The sequence below is a fragment of the Channa argus genome, chromosome 16 (genome assembly GCF_033026475.1).
Source record: "Channa argus isolate prfri chromosome 16, Channa argus male v1.0, whole genome shotgun sequence".
In the NCBI taxonomy this organism is placed as follows: Eukaryota; Metazoa; Chordata; class Actinopteri; order Anabantiformes; family Channidae; genus Channa; species Channa argus.
In genome coordinates, this window is record NC_090212.1 from 17725345 (window position 1) to 17746521 (window position 21177).

The 21177-nt window shown below is 39.6% G+C and overlaps 3 protein-coding genes across 5 annotated transcripts in view; 2 read left to right on the forward strand and 1 right to left on the reverse strand.

Moving 5' to 3' along the window:
• Positions 1-4521, forward strand: part of trim9 (tripartite motif containing 9) — a 34231-nt gene extending 29710 nt beyond the window's left edge. For both annotated transcript variants that reach the window (XM_067480376.1, XM_067480377.1), the window contains one exon: positions 745-4521. In XM_067480376.1, the coding sequence (XP_067336477.1) occupies positions 745-822 (78 nt within the window). In that variant the 3' untranslated portion in view covers positions 823-4521. The remainder of the gene's footprint in view (positions 1-744) is intronic.
• A 1924-nt stretch (positions 4522-6445) lies between these two features.
• On the forward strand, positions 6446-15920 carry pygl (phosphorylase, glycogen, liver). Its single transcript, XM_067480383.1, has 20 exons — positions 6446-6754; positions 7303-7404; positions 7545-7623; positions 7957-8060; positions 8792-8923; positions 9034-9145; positions 9423-9505; positions 9599-9736; positions 10233-10325; positions 10544-10690; positions 10827-10990; positions 11891-12005; positions 12198-12299; positions 13084-13231; positions 13955-14013; positions 14108-14249; positions 14414-14621; positions 14707-14841; positions 15019-15085; positions 15209-15920. The coding sequence occupies exons 1-20, from the start codon at positions 6512-6514 to the stop codon at positions 15395-15397; spliced, it is 2562 nt and encodes an 853-aa protein (XP_067336484.1). The 5' UTR covers positions 6446-6511; the 3' UTR covers positions 15398-15920.
• Positions 15921-15930: 10 nt separating this feature from the next.
• LOC137101682 (lysophosphatidylserine lipase ABHD12-like) lies at positions 15931-21074 on the reverse strand. 2 transcript variants are annotated; one of them, XM_067480390.1, is made up of 13 exons: positions 20887-21074; positions 19547-19750; positions 19122-19224; positions 18768-18887; positions 18558-18588; positions 18420-18465; positions 17818-17947; positions 17693-17730; positions 17183-17262; positions 16735-16817; positions 16541-16619; positions 16313-16446; positions 15931-16101 (listed from the first exon to the last, which is right to left on the reverse strand). In XM_067480390.1, exons 2-13 carry the CDS (start codon positions 19647-19649, stop codon positions 16074-16076), a joined length of 975 nt encoding a protein of 324 aa, XP_067336491.1. In that variant the 5' UTR covers positions 19650-19750; positions 20887-21074; the 3' UTR covers positions 15931-16073. The 2 variants fall into 2 exon arrangements, with proteins under 2 accessions (XP_067336491.1, XP_067336489.1); XM_067480388.1 differs by lacking the exon at positions 20887-21074 and adding an exon at positions 19957-20062.
• Between the last annotated feature and the right edge of the window lie 103 nt (positions 21075-21177).

Here is a 21177-nt window from a genome sequence, read left to right on the forward strand (position 1 = left end):
TGCATTACCACTTGTTGCATGTGGACTGTAAAGGTTCCTGCAAATTTATACGTTCATTTTAATCAAATATTTTGCATCTCAAGTTGTGTATAACGCACATTATTGGTAGACTAAATGCCTAGACAGGAACCAAGAATGCAAGCAGTGCAGACGACAAGCATTAGCAGATTTAGATGTAACATTTCCTCTTTTATCGTTAGCCAAAAAATTAACATTATTCTGTGCTTCTGGCTTTAAGTCATAATATTAACACTTAGTTTGCTTTCCAGTGACAAACCTTAGTGCATTTATTGAGTAAATACAGTGTGTCCCACCAGCTCCAAGGGGGCTGTTTCATTATCCACCCTATGTTCACATGTCCTCGAGCAATTCTGTAGGCAGAAACAGAGGTTTTTACTTGTAGGACCAATAAGAAATGTTATATTTATTATTCATTAATGCTTTTTTTTTTTTTTTTTTACTTTTACAAATACATTAGAGGCTCAGAGGCTTAAACCCTTGAAGAAGAAACTTCAAAGACTCAGCAACAGACAGTAACTTTGAATGTCTCATTGCTTTCAATTTCGGCTGTTCTTGTTTTTATGCTGGGTCTGATTAATAAAAGCCAAGAGCCTCCAAGACAAAACACTTCACTCACTGAGGGAATTGTTGCACAGCTCCATCTGCAGGTTGAAAAATACACCACAGAGCTTTAATATAAATGATGAATCCATATATCTATTTGTATAATGTGTGTTTTTGCAGGTCACACTGCACACTGGTCTACCCATCCCGGATTTCTACACGCCAGGGGAGGCAGATCCGACAAGCTCCGTCTGTTGAAGACCCCCACCACCCCCCGCCCCCTGCCGCCGCCACCACCACTTAACTTGGGAGCTTCCCAGTATTTATCCTGCCAATCAATAACAATGATCCCATGCTCCTCCCCTGACCAACTGACCCCATGACCCTCAACAGGCCTCATCCACAGCTGAGCCATTGCTTGGATCCACAGGATGGTGCATTGCTTTTATTTTATTTTTTATTTTTCAAAAGGGTGTCAAAAAGGTTGAAATGCAGTGGAAAAATGATCATAATCTCAAGATTATGAACTTGGAGTCATATAGATTCAGGTGCAGGGACCATAGTGTGTTCTTAGTGTGTTCTTCTTGGGCAATTTGGACATGAAGACTTATTTGTCCGCTTGCTGGGATTAATACTGCTTTCATGTCTTTCTGCTAAATATCTACCTACATCTATTGTAGCAGCTGTTTAGCTTAGCATAAAGACTTAAAACGGAGAGAAACCCGTCTGGCTCTGTCTCTAAAGCTTTCTCAATCTACACAACTAAAGTGGACAGACACAAAGTTGTGATTTTACATGGTCAAGAAAATCCTGTAAAACCATGTCCAATTTTTATGTGGAGATATAGCAATTTTAGTGAATATTACAGGTGCTGTAAATTGATTTTGTTTGGACAGAGCCACACTATTATTTTCCCTTAGGTGTTTATGCTATAACCAACTGATATGAGAGGGAGAAATGGTTGTGAGAGCAGCATTACTCAAAGAAAATGTTCTAGAAATCCCTTTAGAAAAAGGCGCCTCCATCATACCATCCATTTTCAGTTCAGTATATTCTTCCTCCTTTTTTCCTGCTTTTTTAGAAGCACATGCAAAGACAAACTATTCCTATATCTTTTCCTGCCACCAATCGTGAACCTTTTTGCACATACATGGAAAAAACCAGGGGGAGCATGAGAGGTCGTCGTTTCTGTGTGAGTGCGTGTGACACGGACTGGATGTGGTGGAAGTGGTTAGAAGCTGCAATTATCCCTGGGCGAGAGCGAATAGCATGACTGTCATCGCTGTCGTGTTCTCGTCCGTGTAAATGAGACGCTTTTCTTGGTGGCTTAGCTTGTGTGAATCTTCAGTGTCATCTGTAAAAATAATAATAATAATCATAAAAAAAACCCACTTAACATCAGGCCTGCATGTAGGCTTTCCCTGCTGTGCAGCTTTCAATACAAAATGGAGGAATTTAATGTATAAGGAAAGCAGGCAATTCTGTGTGTTTAACTGGAGTGTGTTAGAGTTCATATGATGACTGTGAAGCTACGTGAATAAGGTGCTACAGCAGCTCGCTTAGTTCTTTTTTACTGTAGGTGACTAAATTCTGGTAGTTTTGTAACATTGTTATTTGAAATGATCCATTGCAAAGAGGTGTACAGCTAAGTAAGTTATTAATATTTCAGAGTTTTGCAACGAGAATTCATCATCGTTTCATGTGTAGTTATTACAGAAAGGAATAAACAAGAAATCATTTTGTTGCTTTATAAAATGTATTTTGGAAATTGTTCTCTGCTGAAGAGGATTTTTTTTGGCTATTGTGAGAAACCAGTTTATGTCCTACAAAAGCAACAGGAACGGTGATGGTCCACGGGGCCATTTTGTGGCATCGCGTGTGGGCAACAGCGTCCTCAAAAGGCAACAATGTGGAACCCACATCATAGGAGTAAGCCATGTCTGCAGCTCTGTGAGGCCGTTTTAGGTGCAACGGAACTGTGAACTAAATGCTAAAAATGTCACGGAAACATGTTTGCAGCAGGGGAAATGTGTTCATCAGTTTAGTTTAGCACAAAGCACAGTTTCAGCTCGCGCATTTTCATTAGCCTTAAAGGCGTTTTGGTCATAGAAAGCGTTGGAAAACATGAAAGTTTGACTCCGCTCGTCGCACCAGAGGGAGTCATGAATGTGTGCATCAAATGCAGTGACTCGCCATCCTATAGCTATTATTTTATTACAAATGTCAGTCTCAGGGTGGCAATAGAAGGAGGGGGGGAGGGGAAATCACAAAGATGAATGTCTGTTGAAAATGTGCTGATTCTACTTGTACAATAAATATCGAGACAATGTTGACCTGGCGGTGGTGCCAGCTTCATTCAGTAATTATCAGGATGGTGGTGGCATCAGTGGGAAACTCCCCCGGTCAGCATGATTCTTAGTTTGGTGACCATGAGAATCTGTACCCTACAATGATTCTTAGCACCCATCGGTCGCTGAGATAATTTCGCCCTAGTCCCGACCGACTAACTTTGCCGTGCCCCAAACCACACACATTTTTTTCTTGAAAGTTGTAAAAGCGTTGAGGGTTCGCTTAGAGGGAACTGTTGCCCGTAGAGATGCCCGGACGGTTACCTCGAGCACTGTATCCCTAACAGTGCATTTACACACAGTAAGGTGCTATCCTGTGTTTGAGCTTCATGGGCGTGCCTTTTCCCCTCTTCAAACCCCAAAAGTTTTAATGAACTTTGCTACAAACCAGATTCATTGCTTCAGCAGAGTCGACTGTAACATCTGTGATGCCTGACTTCACCTGCTGCTACATATTTTTCTATTCTAAAAGGGCAAAACTCAAAATAATCACAGTATAAAAACAGTATGTTTGCTACTGTATGGATAAAATAACCACAGTATTGAGAGAAATCTATCATTTTCAGGTGTGGCAAAGGGTTTTTAACTTCCTAAATGTTTTTTTTTTCACCCTCCCCTGGGGTTCACTGATTGCAAATCATTTTACAGCACATGGCCGCACACAGTTATATTCAACTTCTACTGCGATGTTTGCATGTGTGCTGACAGTGATGGACTTAATCCACACACTGCAGCTTTCTGTGAGTTGTGCAATCTGTGCTGCAAGGCTGAATTCTAGCTTTTTGCAAAACATAATTGGATGTTTTTCAAGGTAAAGCCTTTTGTCTGGCTGTAATTATAACACTACAGCACAAAAGCAGCTCATTCGGCAGTGGGTCACTGAGCAGCCAGCGCTTCCTTTGACTCATACACAGACAAGTGCATCCATTATCACAGCATTACACAACCTCAGACTTGGGGAGAAATAAACAAAACCGGTATGAGTTGACACACAAGTTTGTTACTTTTAAGACAAATGCTGTTTTAACGTGTGAAAATGTGAACTTCTTTGATTGAGAAATAATAAGAAATGTGTGTTTTTGCACTGAACACATGGGGGTGCTGACATTAAAAAGTGTGTGATTGTAACATTAATTACTTTTTTAAGCTGCCAAATACACTTTCCTGATGGTAAAAATTGACCTAGGAAGGATTTAGGTGAATCATACAGCCTTGTAAAACTTTTATGAATCATTAAAAATGTAAACACAGTCGCTGGGCGACAATGGGTGTTATATCTCCAAATGTACATACATACAGTATGTGTGTGCGAGTGAGTGTGTGTTTCCTGCATTTAACCTAATTTTTACCCCAAAGTGGTTCTTCTTTGCCCTGTTTCATCCGAGGTAGAATATTATTTACAGTGATATTGAAATATGTCTATGGAGAGTTTTATCAAGTTAAAATGAACATTGTTATTACTTTGATTTAAATTCATTACGTTACTATGATTGTTATAATTATACGTCCATTATTACCATATTACTGCTATTATTATGATGAGTTGAAGTGTAATAAGAGCCTCTGTGTTTTCTGTAGGTGAATATTCAATAAATAGGTGTCAACAAAGTTGATATAATGGCTGGAATATCTTTTGGTCTGTAGTGTTGGGAGATTTCATTATTATTATCACATATTTATTTTTTAACAATGATTTTAACAATACATTTGCTGTAATGCAGCTTTTTTTTTTTTTTGACAAGTAAAGACTCTTTAACATTAAAAAACAAAAATTCCATAGAGCCCTAGTACATGATAAAAAAAATGTTTTGCATCAGTTTGTAAGCCAACTGTGAACAGCCTCAGTTTGAGTCCAACCAGGACCATTTATGGCAGTTGCAGTCAGAAGTTGGCTTTCAATGATTTCTTCGAAATGTTCTTTTTTAGGGCAGAATGACGCAATGATGCAACATTCATTCTTAATAGAAGAAAATGCCACAAGTTTGAATTCATTTTCAACACAATTCGAATCTTATACAGTACATGGTCATACATACATGGTTGTGAACATTGTAAAATGTTCAGGAACAGCCCAGGAACCACCCTGGAACAGGTCTGCCATGAACTAAAAGCTGCTGAAACATCGACGTGGACTGAAAGGCCTTCCAAGAAAAATTCCCCTGCTTTAAAATCCACAGGCTGAGCTTGGAAGTTTTCAGCTAAACAAATGAAGAAAGTTTTATGGTCATGTGAGGCAAAGAGTTGTTTGGCCACACTGACCAGGGGCAGGTTTGGAGGAGTGACGATGAGGTACAGTGTTCAAGCCCGGGAACGCTAGACCTACTGTTAAGCACAGAGGTGCTTGCGTCATTCTCTGAGGCTATTTTACTGCCATTGCATCTGGTGCATTGTACACAGTTGATAGAATAGTCAAGAAGGATTTTTTTTTCTGCATAATAAAAGGCACTGCAAGTCTGTATTTCAGAGATGTGAGTCAATAATGCAAACTTTCATTAGTCTGTAAAAATAAAATGGCATAAACAGTCTTTTTAGGTCCAGCTAGACAATTTCAGACTCTTCGGGACTTGCTGAAAAACCAACCCTCTGCCCAGGTGCATATTTCTGGCTAACTGAACAGGTGTTCCTGGATCCTCTTTATTTCACTGCAGTCATTTTACCCTCTGACATTACAAGCCTTACTGTACCTCTTGCAGAGAAACACCCTTATGGGATGTGGAGAGGATGATGCCAAAGTAAATGGACAACATTAGCTGACAGCAAGCCACACTGTAAAACATTGGAATGACCCATTAGGAGGAATTTCTGCGTTTTTGCTCTGCATGTGGACACGAAGAGTCAGGGCTGAACACACGCTGTCACTGTGCAGTGTTTTCCTTACACGGCAACTAGTCTGGTGAATAAAAGAAAATTCGATTTTAAACAAAAGTTTCTTTCACCTGTAGCTGTGATGCATAACCGCTGTTCTTATGAACAGTCGTTCCAAAGTGCCAAGGGACGCTCACGGATTTCCATGTGTTCTTCAGTCACCTTTTCCATGGACTTGCTTGGAGTGTATGTCTTCATTGTGGAGGTTTCTGCCACAAGAATCAGTCACTAAAAGCTGCACAATCTAGGTTCAGATGCATTTACAACACAATCAACTGAAAGGCCGTGACTACAAACAAATTATCTTCGTTTAACTAATTGGCTGACACCTGTGCCATGAATCTTTTGATTTACCAGCATGAATCCTAAAAAGAAGAGGAAACATTAATCTATCTAAAACTGAATTGTTCTTGGAGAATAATATTGTTTCTTTGAGGTTAGATGAACTCTTGTTCAAATATGACGTAACTGAAATGCCATAAACATTAGTGGCAACTCAAATGTTACAAACATTAAATCATTTACAACTTCTGTGTTTTCCTGTTCGCTTTTTTCTGCTGCTCAGCTCTGCAGCTAAGCAGAGGCTGGACAAGGAAACACCCTCCCCCTGCACTCACCAATGACAAGCAGCAAAAGGAGGAGACTGCTCTATGAAAACTGCCACCATGTTGCATTTCAGCTTCACTTCCAGCCAGGAAAAGTGCAGCTACTCGGGGCACATCTGCTCTACCAGCATGGCGAAACCTCTCACTGACCAGGAGAAGCGCAAGCAGATAAGCATCAGGGGGATTGTGGGAGTGGAGAATGTTGCAGAGCTGAAAAAGGGCTTTAATCGACACCTGCATTTCACTCTGGTGAAGGACAGGAACATTGCAACTCCCAGGGATTATTACTTTGCCCTGGCTCACACTGTAAGAGATCACCTGGTTGGAAGGTGGATCAGAACACAGCAGTTTTATTATGAAACAGACCCAAAGGTAAACATCAGAAATGTGATATTAAACTGCAACAGCTAACATCTACGTGACAGTCCTGGGCAAATATTTGATTCGTTGATGATTTCATAGGTGTGTCAGATGTAGGAAGTGTGCTTTTCTGGCAACACAAAGGCCTGATATATTCATCACAGCATTTCGCTAAACAAAAACTATTTCCATCCAGTTTTTGCCAACATGGCTCCCGTTTGTTTTGAATTGAAGCTGCATCTTTATTCTTACAAGAGTTTTCCATCTTTGTGGGGAGGAGGTTGTGTGCATACTTTTATGCTGCCCAAAAGTTCCTGCGTGTCCAAGCAGCGCAGTATTTTTAGGTCACTGCATCGTGTTTACACAGTTACTTTGTGTGGGAAAATGTTTGCTTGCTCCACTACCATTTGCTGCGCTGCTCTTCAATGCATTGTCTGCCTCATCATAAATAATTGTTTATGAAACTCTGTTCTTAATCTATGATCCTTTGTGTTTCAGAGAAGATTTAGTCTGTGCAAACAAATCCTTTTTTTTTTTTTTTTTTTTTTTCACATGTCCAGAGGGTGTATTATCTCTCTCTGGAGTTCTACATGGGCAGGACTCTCCAAAACACAATGATCAATCTGGGCCTGCAGAACGCCTGTGATGAAGCCATCTACCAGGTCAGATGCAAATTTACAGGAAGTGGAGGCAACAACAACAACCCAAAAATACACCTGCAAAATGCCCTTATTGTCTGTGGTATTCGTGACAACTTTGAATATTTTCATAAAAATGTTCATTGTGTTCCTTTTTGCTGCAGCTTGGCCTGGACATGGAGGAGCTGGAGGACATGGAGGAGGATGCAGGGCTTGGGAATGGAGGTCTGGGCAGGCTGGCAGGTAAAAAAACCTGGGGGGGAGGGAAGGAAAGAGACTGTGTTTTTCTTATGTAACTGTTCCTTTAGACTATCCAAGCCGCTAAGAGCTAAAAAAAAAAAAAACCTTCATAATAAGCAAATATATTAAAGACTAATTTTGTATGCAAAGCCTTGTTCTCATTTGTGGTTTTGGCAGTTGACGGTCACAAACATACGTGGACCTACGGAAACTGTGAGGCAACTCGCAGCCACAGAGATGTTGCAACCAGCTGTTTAAATGAACAAATGAATGAATAAACTTCCCCAGCAGTTCTTTAGAACCGAAATTTAATCTGAATAACTTTTCTGCACACAGCATGTTTCTTGGATTCAATGGCCACCTTAGGCCTGGCAGCGTACGGGTATGGCATTCGATATGAATACGGAATCTTTAACCAGAAGATAAGAGACGGCTGGCAGGTAACTGTGGCCACAAGGCAATTTTTCTATTTTCCACTAACTAATACTTTAAAAACACAATCATGTGACTTTTTTTTTTTCTTTGAAATATGAGGCATCACCCTGCCTCTCGCTCTCTCTCTCTCTGGAGTCCATCTCATCTTTGAAGTCCTGATCATGTTCATGCCGTTAGGGGTCAAAGTAAATCAGAGCCAAAGCAGTAATGAATTAGGTCAAACTGCATGACAAGCTAATCATTAACTGTAATGTAGCTTGTGGTCTGCCCCCCCCCACACACCCCTTTTAGAGGAAATGAAGTGGTGCAAGCTGCTGCTGGATGCTGGTGTTGATATAAGATCCAAAACTAAAGGATTTTGCCCTTTTGATTTTTGCAGTTCAGACCGTTTGTGTAAACATGAACCTCTGAACACTGAACTGGATTCACGCTGTGTTTTTTTTTTTGTATGTTTGCATGTCCCTGCCACCAGTAGACAGTAAATGTAGAGGTTAATGTTTTCTAATCAGCACTTGCTGCTAATGCGACTGTAGATCTCAATGCCATTCATTTAATCACTTGATCAATCACAAGAGATGTCCTTCCTCATCTTTCAACTCAGTTTTCTGTATTAAAAAAAAAAAGGTCAGAGGTCAGAAGAGTTTGTTGCATGGCTCAATTTGCCTTCTTTCTCACTGAGCACTGTTGTATGTTTTTTTCATTTTAAAGCCTTTTATCTTTACCTGACTTGTTGCAGGTGGAGGAGGCAGATGACTGGCTGAGACATGGAAACCCTTGGGAGAAAGCTCGTCCTGAGTACATGCTGCCAGTTCACTTTTATGGTCGAGTAGAGCAGACTAGAGATGGCTCCAAATGGGTCGACACCCAGGTAAATCTACTAAATCACCAACAGCTGTTTCAGCCGAAACAGCTGCTGTTTCTTCCCTGTCATTGCTGCTTCACTTTTTTTTTTTTTTGTTTTTACTTTTTTCTGTGCAGGTGGTTTTGGCGATGCCTTATGACACACCCATACCTGGCTACATGAACAACACTGTAAACACCATGAGGCTTTGGTCTGCTCGTGCCCCAAATGACTTTAACTTGAGAGACTGTGAGTTCTAAACCTAATCTCGTTTTTCATCTTTTTAAAAAAAAAAAAAAAAAAAAAAAAAAAAAAAAGAACCTGCCTTTCCTGTTAGCTTTCAACACAAACTTTACAAGAAAGGTGGAAACTGCTGCAACTCTGCTGCAACTCTGCTGCAACTCTGCTGCAACTCTGCTGCAAGATGTATAGGTTGTAAAATAGTTCAAAGGCAGGATCCTACTATATTCTACGCTGTAAATAAACGAGAGTATCAGTGTGTTAAAATGCATTCACTTGTTTGTAGTTAATGTTGGAGATTACATCCAGGCTGTTCTGGACAGAAATCTGGCAGAGAACATCTCCCGTGTGCTGTACCCCAACGACAATGTAAGTGTGTGTGTAGATGACTGCAGCAAAATACTAGACTTTAGTATGATACTAATACGGCCTTGTGGTCTTTCTTATATGCTGTGCATTCAGTTCTTTGTAGGAAAAGAACTCCGTTTGAAGCAGGAATACTTTGTCGTGGCAGCTACACTCCAAGACATCATCCGCCGCTTCAAGACCACCAAGAGGGGCACGCCAGGCCGCACCTCCTTCGAAAGCTTCCCAGACAAAGTAAGCTGTTCGCTACCGCTTTGGTCGTTCTGCACAAACCATTGGGACAATCCCCAAAGCAAGTCTGACTTCCTATATTAAGACGGCTGCATCCTCCACAAACAATAGACTTAGGTTTTCAGACAAGACATGAATTAAATAAACGAGAGAGAGAGAGAGAGAGAGAGAGAGAGAGAGAGCAGCAACATTTGCTGAAAACCGTGTTGTACTCTTGTTAAATATTTGCACTGCTTTGTTAAAATTTTGGCCTCTGCAGTGACCCTGCAGATAGAGTATAGTGTGCCAGCATGTTGCAAACGTTACATAATGAGATTGTCTTCAGTCTGACATCTGCAGTTTTGTATTTTTCCTGTTGCTGACAATAAGCTAAAAGGAAATGTCAGTGTCATCTCACTTTCACTAAAACAGTAAAATCATGGAACATTCCCAGTAAACAAGCGACTCTGTCACTAAGAACAAAGACAATAGTGTCACCATGAGATGTTGTGTTTTTCAGGTCGCAATCCAGTTGAATGACACTCATCCAGCCATGGCCATCCCTGAGCTGATGAGAATCTTTGTGGACATTGAAAAACTCGACTGGGACACGGTGGGTCCAAGTCAGATGAGGTAGCTTTGTACTCAGCTGTTTTGTTTAGTGACAAGTGCTCACAATACCGGCTCTGGGTCATTTAAGGAAATGCAAGACAGTTATACAAAGTGGCTCAATTGAAACGGCTGAAAGAAACATTTTTGAATGTAAATTAGCTGCAAATGGCCTAAATGTTGAATGACACCTGTCACTACATTCACTTCTATCCTCTCAAGGCCTGGGACCTCACCAGACGCACCTTCGCCTACACCAACCACACAGTCCTGCCTGAGGCTTTGGAACGTTGGCCTGTAGAGCTGATGGAAAAGCTCTTGCCCAGACACCTGCAGATCATCTACCAGATCAACCAGATCCACCTCGATGTATGCAATGCAGCTTCTCCACAGTCTGTCATTCTCATAGCTGTAGTCAATTCAGTTGCTAAACACGCTGTGAATTACGAATCAGATTTTCTGGATATGTATCCATGTGTGTGTTTCCATTCATGTGTTTCTGTAGAGGATTGCAGCTCTGTTTCCTACAGACATTGGCAAAATGAGGAAAATGTCTCTCATTGAAGAAGATGGATGCAAGAGGGTGAACATGGCTCACCTGTGCATTGTGGGATCTCATGCTGTCAATGGAGTAGCTGAGATACACTCCAAAATCGTCAAGAATGAGGTGTAAGCCTTCACACTCAGACATGTCTTAAATATGTTCAACATTAGAGAAAGTAATGGGTGCACAGAATAGTACAGTAAATTATATTAAATCCAAATTTCTGAGGTTAAGACTAAACTCTACTGTAGCTCCAGTCATCAGAAAATAAACAGAACACTAAACATCACCACATGATTATGGCCTCATGCAGTAACACGGGACTGACTCATCATGTCTGTCACAAACTCTCAACAATAACTGCATTATAAGAGCTAGAAAAGCATGATTATGTTCGGAAACCAAGGCCCAAATGGAAGAAATGATCGGAAACCTTGAATTCCTGAGCACTGAGGAACGAGTTCAGCCTCATTTTTTATGAAAGGTTCACTCTGTTTTTCTTTGTCAGTTACTGCAGATCCTCTATAATGTACATCAGTTAACCATTCTCAAGACAGTGGGTTCCAAACAACTTGTCTGCATTTGAGGCTCCTCCTAACTAGTAAATGCTAGAGTTGGCATGAACACATGCTGATCATGAAGTTTATCCTGTTAACACATTAATAATTGCTCATAATTTAGGGACAAGACTAATGGCTGATGTCTGGTAATTGGTTGTAAAGCCATTTGATTCTTTTGAGCTGATGATGGCACTAGAGTGATTTTGGGGGATTTAAGTGATTAGATCACCAAGGTTACTTTTCATTCTTTTCATTCACACTCTGGATACTGTGAATCTTTGAGTTAGTTAGTGGGGATAACTTTGACTTGATGGTGTTGTAACAGAAAACATTTATCCTCAAGTGACCGTGAACATCTGTGGAAAACAACTGTCAAGATTTTTTTTTTTTAAAGTGGCTGAAATCATCTATGCTTACATGCTGGCATTCTCCTTTTTTAATAACTTTTTTGTTTTTTTTCTCCAGGTTTCGTGATTTTAGTGAACTGGAACCAGCGAAGTTTCAGAACAAAACCAATGGCATCACTCCCAGACGCTGGCTGCTGCTCTGCAACCCCGGCCTGGCTGAGCTCATAGCTGAGGTCTGAGCTTCCACAGCAAAAACACGTTACTGATTGCCAAAAGACAGTGTAGGGCTACAGACATCCAACATCCTGGCACAGCCCTCTCTCCTCAGTCTTTTATAGCTTGTAATGTAGTCAGCAAACATTATTAGTTGGTTTTACAGTTATTTTACTGGGATTTTTTTATTTTTTTTTTGTCATCTGTTTTAGGTCATCGGGGAGGATTATGTGAAGGACCTCAGCCAGCTGCAGGAACTGAATGACTTTGTTGACGATGCTGCCTTCATCCGCGATGTCTCCAAAGTAAAACAGGTACACTCAAGAGCAGTAGAAGTGTAAATGTACTTACAAAGGTTCTACTTGGCTACAGATTTGAGGTAACTAACGTATTGCTGAAAATTAAACCAGTTGCTTCTCAACCTTTATGGCTTATGACCTCTTGCAAAAATTATTAGGAGTAGGAGCAGCTCGTTGTCACACATCAGATCCAGAGTTGTGTCCCACCAAAAAGACATATCCACTCGAAATTTTGGACACGGTTTCATTAAAATAGCTATTTGAGGCTCTGTTTGGGAACTTTTCCTCAAACCAAGACCCCTCAGATTTTAAATGGGGACCAGGGTCAAAAATTTAGTAGTAGGTAGTAGGAGTTGGGTGCTTTTTTATTTTTGTAGTTTGCTACGTGGGAACCAAAACCTTCTAGGATAAGAAAATAAACCTGTATTTATTTATTTATTGATTGCTAAAATAAGTCTTAAGTTGTTGCTGTAACATGAAAAAGGGCTAATGATTTTTTTTTTCCATTCATGAATCTCTCGTTGTACAGTAAATTCATGCATTTCAACATGAATGACACCAACCCAGTTCGTGTATCTGCCTATGTCTGTGCAGAGTAAAAGTATTTCTTAATTCACTCATTTCTACAGGTCATTGCAGGCAAAGACATTCTGATTAATTTGTGCATTGCAACATTGCATTTTGCAGCATTCGGTGCACGTCGGGACAGGCCACACCTGTGATTCAGCAGCTTTATCTCAGTGAATGACTCTTTCGCTGCCAAGTCACGTAACCTACTGCACTTCTGATTTCCTCACAGGACAACAAGGTAAAATTTGCCCAGTACCTGGAGAAGGAGTACAGGGTGAAAATAAACGCATCCTCCATGTTTGACGTCCACGTGAAGAGAATCCACGAGTACAAGCGGCAGCTCCTCAACTGCCTGCACATCATCGTCATGTACAACCGTATGTGAATCCCTCTTGTTTAATTGGCCAAGTATGCCTCTCTGTGAGTGAGAGGTTACATGACACAATCTGACATGCTCCTTAAATGGATGATTCTCCACCTGAATGCTGCTCCAGGCATGTTAAAACAAATGCGAAGAATGATTTTCATCTACTCCTTTTTTTTTTTTTTCATCAGAAGCTCTGTATGCTTTTATGTAAATGCAGATTTCCCCTGCATCTTTGGAACGTGCAATACAAACGTGCCATAGATTTATGTCGTGTATATGATGCAAAAGAGCCCAAGAGCTTCACAAACTGCATTCAAGGAATAATCTGGAAATCAAACAATTTACTTTATTGCAGGGAGTTTGATTAGCATAGATTTGCTAAGCTTAGCACAAAGACTTGCAACAAAGAGAATGAACTAAAAAATGAATAAGCATATTTCCAAAACTCTAAATCAATTTTATTAATATAGACCAGTATAGAAAGCTGAAACGCTTTACATATACATATAAACAAGTTTAGTGACAAATAGTGTCTAGGATGATCCTGAAGGTTATTCCAAATGTGCATAGTACAAAAATGCTGCTTCAGTGTTTTGTCACCTAAACTAGGGGTTTTTAAGGTAAATAGAGAAACTCTATCCTGAATGATTTGCAGAGAGCCTGAAATCTGGTCCCTGTCTTTTTAGCCAGAGGTGTAAATGAGTTTTAAAAATGTTTGTGTTTTGTCTCTAAGGCATCAGAAAGAACCCCACAGCACCTTTTGTTCCAAGAACAGTGATCATCGGTGGAAAGGTACCGGCGACCAAGTCCAATAAACAAGCAGAGGGTGGTGGTGTACTTTAATGTTACCATTTTAGAGTAAGTCATCTACTGTCTCCCTCTGCAGGCTGCCCCAGGGTATCACATGGCAAAAATGATCATAAAGCTGATCACCTCAGTGGCTGATGTGGTGAATAATGATCCTGTGGTGGGAAACAAGCTGAAGGTCATCTTCCTGGAAAACTACAGGGTGTCTTTAGCAGAGAAGGGTACTATGCCTGCACATGTTGTTGACCTTTTTGAATGTCCACAACAGCTTTTCTACTTTCACTAGAGTTCATGTTTAAAATCCTCCAAATACCTCCTAGGAAAAGAAATGAATTGTTAATTTCCCTATTTCATTTTTTTAATTGCTGTATCTGTTGTTTCTCAGTGATACCTGCCACTGATCTGTCAGAGCAGATCTCCACTGCTGGGACAGAGGCGTCAGGAACGGGCAACATGAAGTTCATGCTGAATGGAGCTCTGACCATCGGCACCATGGACGGGGCCAACGTGGAGATGGCCGAGGAGGCGGGAGAGGAGAATCTCTTCATCTTTGGCATGAGGGTGGAGGATGTGGCTGAAATGGACAAAAAGGGGTAAAGGTGACCTATATAGAGATTTTGTGTTTTTTCATCTATTCTGGGTGTTTTTATAAACCATTTTTTTGTGTGTTTTTGTTAGATATGATGCCATGTTGTACTACAATAAGCTTCCTGAGCTAAAACAAGTGATGGACCAAATCACAAGCGGATTTTTCAGCCCCAAAAATCCAGATCTTTTCAAAGAACTCACTGACATGCTCTTCAAATATGACCGGTAAACAACATTAAATCAAAAACTTTCATTCACATTTTTTTAATTTAACCTCCAAACATATTTCTTGTGCTCACTGATACAGTATGTAATATTTATTTCTGTGAAACTTTTTTTTTTTTCCCCTTTTTGAGGTCAAGGTGTTGGGCATGTTTTTATTCTTCTTTTTTCTCTTGTCAGCTTCAAAGTGTTTGCAGACTTTGAAGACTACGTGAAATGTCAAGAAAAAGTCAGCAAGTTGTATGAGGTAACATTTTAAATAGACCTGGATAAGAAGTCATATTTGCTAATCTTCGAAACAGGAAGAAAAGTTATTAAAGAGCTTTACAAAAGGTATTAAACAATATGTTATTCTCATATTCTCCTAAAGAATCCAAAGGAATGGACGAAGATGGTGATCAAGAACATTGCAGCCACAGGAAAGTTCTCCAGTGACAGAACCATCACAGAGTATGCGACTGAGGTGTGGGGCGTCAAGCCGACCGATCTGAAGATCCCCCCACCGAACGAGCCCAGGGAGGCCATTGAAGAAACTGCTAAAGCCGTGAAGAAAAAGTAAAGCTGTATTACAACCGAGGGCTGCCTTTTTATGTTTACAACATAACTGTCCATCTGTGCCTTTAACCCTTAAACAACACTTAAGTGAACGTTTCACAAAGTTCACTTCTTCACTTTCTGCACACTTTTTTTTTTTTAAACTTAAAGCACAGAGTCAAAGCACTTGCATTGAAACGTGTCTGTTACAGCCCTTCTGCACCAACACTTAAAATAAATGTGGAGCCAGTGTAGCGAGGTCACATATTTGCAATTACTTTGCTCATATTTGACATTCCTAGAGTTCAGGATGGGTGGGTGTTTCTGAATCTCAGGAATTCAGTAGGACATCAGTCACTTAGCAGCTGACTAGACTGAATTTTTATTGACATTTCTGCACCTTTTATGCTGCGCTGTATATCAGGAAAGAGTTTGTCTATAGGTATATTTGTATCTATATCAGCATAATGAGGTTAAAGAAAATAGAACCCTTCATTGTGATCTATATTATTTTTGTCAGTGTTGAAATAAAAAAAATAAAAAAATTGTACTGTGTAATATTATTCAAGTGCTTTTATTTTTGTGATGGAGGTACATCCACTTGTGGCTAAAATAAATCTGTACGGAAGCATCCACTCGACATTATTTTGCCAAATGTTTCAACACTGTCTGTGAGACAGACCCACTTTTCTCAAGTCGCACTACTGTCTTAGGTTTTGAAGAAATTCCCTGCAATGGAAAGCAGATAAATATAACATTTTAGTACATTTTTCTGATGGCAATGCGGTTTATAGACAATATCTGTAGGAACACTACAGTAAATTTTAAATCAATAGATTTAACATAGTATAGCACAGATATATATATGATATAACTCTTACCTGGACTAACATCAGGTTAACATGCACTGCAAAATTCCAGTTTGAGCATTTTAACTTACCTAACCACATCTGAGAGATTGGGATCCAAGTAGATGTTGCTGTGAGAGAATCCGAGACTTGCATTGTAGGAGACCATTTTAATATGAGCATCTGTGTTGTATTTTTTCTGAGTCTGCAGCGAAATCTCGTACAGCTGGACACAAAAAAGCAGACAGGATACAGCATTTGCAGAAGGAAATTATATTAAAGAAGAGGAAAGGGAAGCTTTGAATGAAAACCCACTGTACCTTCAGACCCATGTGATAAGGAACAACGTTGTCATCCTCTGCATGCAGAATAAGAAGTGGACTAGTCACAGTCTTTAGACTGTGCAGATGTTCACAGAAATATATACACAGTCCAGTTAGCATCATTTCAGCATATTCTTTTGCACAATGTTGTCTGCGTTTCAAAAGAATGAGGTTTTGTTGATCAACCTTACTTTTTATCATTAGCAAACACTATGTTGTTTCTCTCCATTGTGTTCCAAAGGAAGCTCTCAAATCCAGGAAGGAACATGTACATCTGAAAGAAAGAAATTGTGCATATTGTGTAGAACTATTTTGGCATTAGCCTGTGTACTGTTACACATACAAATACTGGCAAGTAGCACTGTAAAGATCAGTCAAAATTATGAATTTATCCGAGTCAGTCACTCCACTCATATTACATATTAAATAAATAAATATCACACAGAGCATAGAACAACAATCATTAATAAAAAATGATTATAGTAAATATTTATTAATTGTAGTATTCTAAATAAGCTTTAAGTACATGCAGTAACAAAGCCAATAATGTCATAGTATTACATATAACAATTCAGTCCGTTGCATTTTCATATATTGGTGAACAATCCAAGAGGCTGCAGAGATGAAAAATGTTCTCACCTTAATGAGTGGATGAATGGCTACAAGCTCTCCAATTCTGGTGTATGGAGCTTCAAGGATTAAAGCATCAACTGCTGAGCCTAAAAATAAAGACACAGATTAAGGGCTGTGTTTTGAGATAGACTGAAATATTTGTGCTACTAATAACTTTACCATTAATTAATAACAAAATGTTTAAGTAAGCCATAGCAAACCTCCAACAAGTTGTACACAGTATGTACTGTTTAGTAATTTTATACCCTACAGTGTAATTCATATTATGTATGGTACAATACAATAATCAACACTGATAATAATCGATGACAATTAGGTGTAATTCAGATAAATGCAAGTCATTAGTCTTTTTATTACACCTGTGCTTTTCCCAGTGGGACAAAAAATGCTGATTACATGTGTAATGTGAGCCCCCCACACAGTACTGCAAAGAGCGCTAATACCTATAATAAACAAATATAATAACCTGCCTGGGTTTACCTTGATAATGAAGGGCTTTAAAAGTCTAACACTCACCTTGTTCTTGTACCCTCACAGCAGTATTGGTGGCCACTCTACAAAAAAAAAGGACAAAAAAATTTGTACAATGTGCAATTAATCTATTTTTTTGTCACACAGTCAATGTTACTACTTAAACTGACCCAGAGCCAAGCGAATGTCCCCATAAGCACACAAGACTCCCTTTGCTATGTTTCTTTACCCAGTGGTACAGGTAGAGGGCGTCCCTGGTTAATCCAGCTTCACTTGGCTCCCCAGTGGAGTCTCCAAATCCTCAATAAGAGACATGTATCAGAATCATGAGCATGTCCAGACAATATATATTCTCTGAAACATGTCAACCCATGTGTCATCTGAGAGTCCCACAGACCCCAGAGCTGTAATAAAACTAATGATAATAGCTTCATTATCCAATTCTTTCCTGAAAAACTCAGTTTGTACTTATCTGGTCATGGCCAAAGCTGAGAAAATATGAAAATGTCAATAAGGATTTTATGAGGGTTTTTTTTAAGAATAAATAAGCCCCATAGACCTTTTGTTTGACAAATAAATGTCAATTATGTTTTAGGGCAAAGACCTCTTATGAACAAATTTATAAAGCTTTAAATAATCCAAATACACAAAAATTTGGGATTAAGGATAGATATAAACCATAAAAAGCATCTATGAAATCACTAATGGGAAAAAAAACATGTTTTAAGCTAAAAATAAAAAATCACTTGTAGAACAACAAAAAGCATCTTACCTCTGTAGTCTAAAGATAAGACATGATACCCTACAGCACTTAAGATCTGCAAGGGACAAAAAGGTCATTTTCTTCTATAGCTTGAAGTAAAAACTGTATTAAAACTAAACAAGCGATGCTGTGGAACAAACTCCATACCTTCACCATTTGTACTCTGTGATTCATGGCCCTGCAGAAATGACAAAAGAGCAGTGGATACAAACAAACTTGCAGCTTTCAGACTCTTAGTCTGACCCAAAAACACTTGTGTGCATTGTGTCTGTGAAAAAACCCTGAGCAGTCATGTAATACCCACTAAACTCCATTAGAATCAATTCAAGGGTCTCTATCCTGCGGCTCTCAACCCACCTGGTCCCAACGTTTCCATGGAGATGGATAATAACAGGATGGCCCTCTCCAAGAGTCTCCCGGTACCACTCAGGGCTTTTCCCCGAGGCCTCCTCCCATTGGCTGGCAGGGAGTGTGTGCCTATGAGACACAAAGGTAGAAAGGGAGAGCGGCGAAAGAGTGATCAGTCAAAACAAATGCTCTTGCGTTTTAAGATGTACAGCAAATTGTTTTGAGTGGGGTTAGAGCTGCTAAATGATTAGATTGAGGATCAATTCCAACAGGAGCCACCTGTACCAAATGTGCACCTGCTCGTGGTGTTTTCAAGTACCTGTGCACTGAAATGGACACAAAGGGAACTCAAAAATCACCTACCACACTCCCACTGAGATACCCTCCTCTGTGTTGAGATAGAAGTTGCACGTGTGGTTCAGCACATCCTCAGGTCTGCTGAGGTCCACAAAGAATGGAAGCCTCACTGCCGCACCCAAGAGCACACAAGGTCAGTATGATTTCTGTGTGTTGTACAGTTTATCATAACACATTTTAATATCTGTGTGCAATACAGGACGAATTATAAGCTTGTGAAACTAGAATTTAGGGAAATGCGACTGTATTGGATTTTGTTAGATTGTACAAGTGTACATACTGAAGTGTACTGCAGTGTTGCAAGGTTATGACGCTGCAATGATTAATTCATTTTAAGCTAAAACCTTTTGAAAAATTCAGAGCTACAGTCATAAAGCACCTTCTTCTGTCATGTCTGCATGTCTTTAGACTGTGGGACACACATTACTTACACAAGTGAGCAAATATGGCATGTCCAAGTATCCAAGGAAACAAGTAGAGAAGAATGGGCACTGAGGCGTAGACAATGATCAGAAATGACACAGCTCTCTTCATTTCTTCCACAGCTGAATTTACTTCTTCTGTCCAAATCGGTGTTTTTTTTCTTATCCCCGTTTTAGTCCTGAACTGAGGAAGAACGCGGCAGATTTGTCCTCCTGACAGCACGAATATTGTGAAACACAGAGAAAAAAAGGTCAATGTTCAACTGAGACCGGTCGTATCCTCTGCTGGGATCAGTTCACATTTGATACAGTGATTCAAACATGTAGAACAGCAATTCAGATAATCTACTGCATGAAAACATTTCCAAGAATGTGGCATTGAAATGAGCATTGGATGATTATTAAAATGTCACTACTACCTCTAAAATGCCACTCCAAACAACAAAGCAGACGACACACCAGTTGCAGTCCACCATAGTGTGCTGCAAGGCATTGTGGGCATTGAAGTTTCTTTACTCTAATACGATAGACATCAAAATAGTGACATTTTCTTTTAAAGTCAAAATATTAATATTGCTATACATCTTTAAAATGCTATTTCTTATTACGTGTGGAATTTGAAGCAGGATGTCTAACCATTGGTGGATTAGAAACCAGAAAAGGTGGACAACAGGGTCCCAGATCCTGAAGGGCCTGCAAATTATTTTTGTGTCTGTAACTGTAGTAATTAAATAACTGCACGAATTCTCATGTGCTGGTAACCTACAAATAATAATCCTAAACTTCTACTACTCTTTCCCTCTGACTAAAAAAATACAGAAATTATAAATATTCAACTATTTTCACTGAAAAAGTTTCACTATAAGTTTAAGAGTTTTACCACAAAGTAAAACTGTCCTGAAGTTTTGCCTAAGAATCATTATCAGGAAAATAACTTCCAAAGTCCAATTTCTGTAAATGTAAATTTAAAAAAAAAACGTTCATTTAAAATGTTCAATTCAAAAAATTTACTCTTTAGCTGAAAACAATGTTCAAGTACATGTTAGTGTCTACTCATAGTGTAATTAAGATGAAACCTTTTAAAGGATGAAAATATTTCAACTAATTTTAAATTATTGCTATAAAGTGCAGACACACACGTGAAAATATATTACAATATTAGCTTCTCAGTTGATGAAAAGCAACTTAAAATGGAAATACTCATGTAAAGTACAAGTAACTACTATTACTTGAGGGCCAATAATTGAGTAAATGTACTTAGTTACTGGGGTAATGGGATCTGGATCCAATGGGGGGATCCGAGTTTGAACTTTAACCACATGTTGCCACAAAAAGTTCCCCAACTTTACCTGAATATAAAGTCCACGTGCCAGCGGAAGAGAACTTGCCTATGGTGCACAGATACCGTTATGTTTTAAAGATGGGACGTATTTTCCTGATTGTCCCGCCTTGGTTCGGTCCACGGGGGGCCGGACTGTGGCCAGTCAGAACGTCACAGACTCCCGGTCACCGCCTCTTCCTCCACCAGGCGCTTTTCAAAATCCGCTACAAACCACAGGAGGATGATAGTAGAGCCGAGGAAAGCAGGCAGCGTCTCACTCTGTGTGGACACAACACATTCAGTCTAACAAGCGCCAATA